Below are 4,088 nucleotides of genomic sequence, written 5' to 3'. Positions count from 1 at the left end.
ACAAATGAGATAATTATTATAACCAGGAAAGATAAAATATTGTATGAGCCCTAATACAGGATGAAATATTTCCATTTTTGACAACATGGATGGATCTTGAGAGAATCATGCTAAACAAAATAAATCGGATGGAAAAGGACAAGAACTGTATGATTTCGCTCATATGTGGGATATAAAACAGGAAGCAACAAATGAACAAACAAAGCAAACTCATAGACACAGATAATAGTATGGTGGTTACTGGAGGGGAAGTGGGGTTAGGAGACAATGGGGGTCATGGTGACAGAAGGAGACAGGGTAAAGGGGGTCATGGTGACAGAAGGAGACGTGATTTTGGGTGGCGAACACACAATGCAATACACAGATGACATATTATGGAATTGTACACTTGAAACTTATACAATGTTATTAACAAATGTCACCCCAATGAACTTAATAAAAAAATAATACTAAATTAATAAAGAAAGCGATAGAGATTGCTTTCATTCCATTAATGCTACAGAGTATCTGGGGATAGGAGCAATTCAGTGAGCAATTACTACAGGGTGACAAGTCTTCTGACTTGTCAGAAGGACAGGCCCTCACAGCAGAAACTCCTGAACCAGTCCTGAATGCTCAGGAAAAGCCTGACTTAGGTGGAGACCTGAGGATGCATGGAGTTAGAGAGGGAAAAAAGGCAGAAAGAACAGCATGACAGAGGCTTGAGGGGTAAAAAGAACACCTTTGTTTTCTTTGAAATGTAGGTGTTTTCTCATGCAGCACATTTGCAAGATTCATGCTCAAATAACTATAGACTTTTACAACTGCAAGGGATATTAGACATTGTCTAGTCCTAGAATCATGAACTGTTAAAACTGGTCTTATCTACGTCCCTTATTCCATACATGGAAGAGCCAGAGCAGTTTAGACACGTTCCCAATGGCAACCATTAGTGACCGAGACACAACTGCAGCTCAGCACAGCACTTTACACCACCGAGATACGAAAGTCTAAACTGACCCAAACTGAATGTGTACATTTGCATGGTCCAAAACCTGGAAACAATGTGCAGAGAGAAATCTTATTTTGAAGTCTCAACTCCAGCAAAATAAAACAAAACAAAAAGCCAACGAAAAACTAAAAATAAAGAGCAAAATAAAAAATATGATAAAAGCTCTCACCAAAACAAATTCTCCTGGCTCTGACTGTGCTAATAATATCCGCAGAGGACATTTTCCCCCCTATTTCATCTGACTCCTTATCTCTGTGTTTCTTCTTAAATTGTCATTTCTTATATGGACACAAATTGCCCCACCCCCAACCCCCCAAACTAGTCTCAGGATAAACCCAGTGTAACAAGAAAGAAAGAGAATCTCCAAAGAAGAAACTCTGGTGGGGATGAGGGAGGTGGGATGCAGAGATGAAGTGGGCTTCTGCTCTGCTGAGGCCCAATCAGTCATGGAAACCCATCGCAGGATGCCAAGCCCCCCAGGGATTCCTGCATGGAACGGTTTAGATACTTACTCAGATAAAATTGCCATAGCTCAATCAGCAGCCAGAGAATGAGAGGCCCTTTGGACATTTTGACTCTTGGCAGACCCCAGGAGTCTGTCTCTCTGTCCAAAGTCCATATCTTATATTCTAGTTAATGCTGACAGGGCGGGACATTTTGGTTTCATTTCTCTTTTTGCCTCAAAATCTTCCCTTTCCCCCATCCTGAATGGCTTCCCTTAATCTGGGATGTATGATAAAATGTGCTGACCACTTTTCTCCTGGACACTAGTGTGTGTGTATAAATAGGTGGGGTGATGGTGTGGGCACAGGTACTCCATGCATTTGGGGGATCTCCTGCTGTGCACGAGCATCGGTACCTGTGCCTGTGTGTATGTGCTTGTGTAAGCTGCGCATGAGCTGTGGTCCTCCTGCCGGCTGGCAGCTTGTAATAAAATGTAATTAACTCTCTCCACTGGTAGCTGTTTACACATAGATTCCGTATAGGGGCCAAAGGAAAATTAAGTTGGAATTTGACTCTGCTCCCATTCTGGGTCCTCCCTCACTCACACCCTTGCCCTCCTTGCCCTGATAATGGAGAAAGAAAAGCAGGGCTGCAGTCAATTATCACATAAGCCAAAAACACCATTAGAGTTTACTGGGCAAGGGAAAAAGAGGTTCAGTAGAAGAAATATACTGTGATCATTACAAAAAAGTTCAAGGTCTGGGCTCAATTCCATCACGTGTTAGTGAAGCAACTTCATAAGGAAGAGCACAAAAGATAATTCATTAACCAGATTTTAGGGCTTGAATTAGATATTTATGGCCTTTCTGGACTCTGTGGCTTCAATGAGATATCCAAGAACACAGAGCCAATCAGAGGAGTAACCAAATCAATGTTTGCCAACCAGATGTGTTTTCTAAAACAGCTTTAAACCATCATTATTAGTTAATAAATGCTTAATTATATGCCAAGCACTCTTCTAAATAATACTGATATATTATTTAATTATCATAGCCCTAAGAAATAGATAATATAATTCCCACTTAACAGATGAGAAAACCGAGGCTTAAGAGAGTCACATAAATAATATTCACAACTACGAAGTTGTAAGAAACAGCTCAAGGTCAAGACGTCCTGATCTCAAAGCCCATGCTCTTAATCAATAGACTCTCCTTTGACCCGTAACCCTTAATGTGATGCAGCCATGAGACCAGCTATTATCACTGACCAGTTCAGAACCAGCCCCAGAGAGAGAATTTAAGGATGCACAAATGTTCCAGATTTTTTTTAATCTTCATTTGATTGTAAGCAACCAAACAAACCCCAAACATTCAACATTGCTTACACGGAAAATATAAGTATTGGGTGAGGCTCTGGATTCAGAGAAGCCAGAAAACAGGGGGAAGGAATGAAAATAGAAGGATTCGGAGAAAATCTTTCCACTGAATGCCCACGGAACTGCGGGATGCTATTCCAAGGAAACTACAACATTTAATATCTGGATAAAACTGAATGGCCCCCCAAAAATACTTATAGATATTGATATACGGGAGTCCCCCAACAATACCGCCCAATTTCTCATCAGTAAAGTCACCTTGCATGCACCTTGATCATACATGCACCTCTCCTAACTTGTTTTTAGTGTGTCATTTTAAATATAAATACATACCCAAGGATCACCAGACATTTGGGCAAAGTCTTCAACATGAAACAGATACAAAGGCAATGTCCAAGATGACTTTTTCACTCACATGTCTAGACAATTGATGAGATAAAGAGCGAGTGGCTGGACAGGCAACCCCCTCTCTCCATATGACCCTTCTGCATAGCATCTTGGGCTTCCTTACAGTATTACGGTATGGCATTCTCAAAGTAGATGGATTCTTACATAGGATCTGGCTTTCTCAAAAATGAGCACTCCAAGCGGATCAGGAAGAACCTTTGGAGGGAAAATATCTTTGGCAGCTAGCTACCAAAACAACCAAACCAGGGTGGAACAGAAGAACAAAGGAATAAAATTTTGGGTGGTGGTAGTGAGTGTAACTAATAGATTGTCTGATGCATTTAGATATTTTAAAACAGATTTGATAGGTCTTTGACAGATAGATTGGAATATTTGGGTTAAATTTTGATGGACACTTGGGAAATTAGGAAAAGGAACAAATGAGATAATTATTATAACCAGGAAAGATAAAATATTGTATGAAACTATGTAATTGTGGTACGCTTGTTTAATATGGAATTGGTAATTATATGATCATAATAATGTAAACTCTGGTTACTGGTTTAACATAAAATTGTGATATGACTACATTGGAAAGATAGGCAGAGAGGAAGTGGGGTGGGAGTACAAGAAAGCCAAACCTATTCACTCTTACAGGAGGTTAGGAGATAATGTCTCAGGCAAATCAAGCGAACGATACCAGCATGAATATGTTATTAGTAAGAGGGGGTAAAAAAAAAACAAAAGAAAAATTTCAAAAGAGTTTAAAATTTATGGAAAGGAATGGGAAAGGAATTGACTGGTTTTTTTAAAATTATAAACCTTTTAAATTTTACTTTTTAAAATGTACATATTGAGCACACTTAGCACCCAGATCTTAGTTTCTAAATA

At 39.5% G+C, this 4,088-nt stretch overlaps 1 protein-coding gene across 1 annotated transcript in view; it reads right to left on the bottom strand.

Annotated features, from left to right (window-relative positions):
- Positions 1–1,599, bottom strand: part of TIMD4 (T cell immunoglobulin and mucin domain containing 4) — a 34,215-nt gene extending 32,616 nt beyond the window's left edge. The window contains exon 1 of the mRNA XM_023528631.1: positions 1,504–1,599. Coding sequence (XP_023384399.1) covers positions 1,504–1,561 — 58 coding nt within the window. The 5' untranslated portion in view covers positions 1,562–1,599. The remainder of the gene's footprint in view (positions 1–1,503) is intronic.
- Positions 1,600–4,088: the final 2,489 nt, after the last annotated feature.

This window comes from Pteropus vampyrus, unplaced genomic scaffold (assembly GCF_000151845.1).
Source record: "Pteropus vampyrus isolate Shadow unplaced genomic scaffold, Pvam_2.0 Scaffold30, whole genome shotgun sequence".
NCBI lineage: Eukaryota > Metazoa > Chordata > Mammalia > Chiroptera > Pteropodidae > Pteropus > Pteropus vampyrus.
The sequence above is the reverse complement of the archived record's forward strand: the minus strand, read 5'-3'. Positions and strand labels throughout refer to the sequence as shown.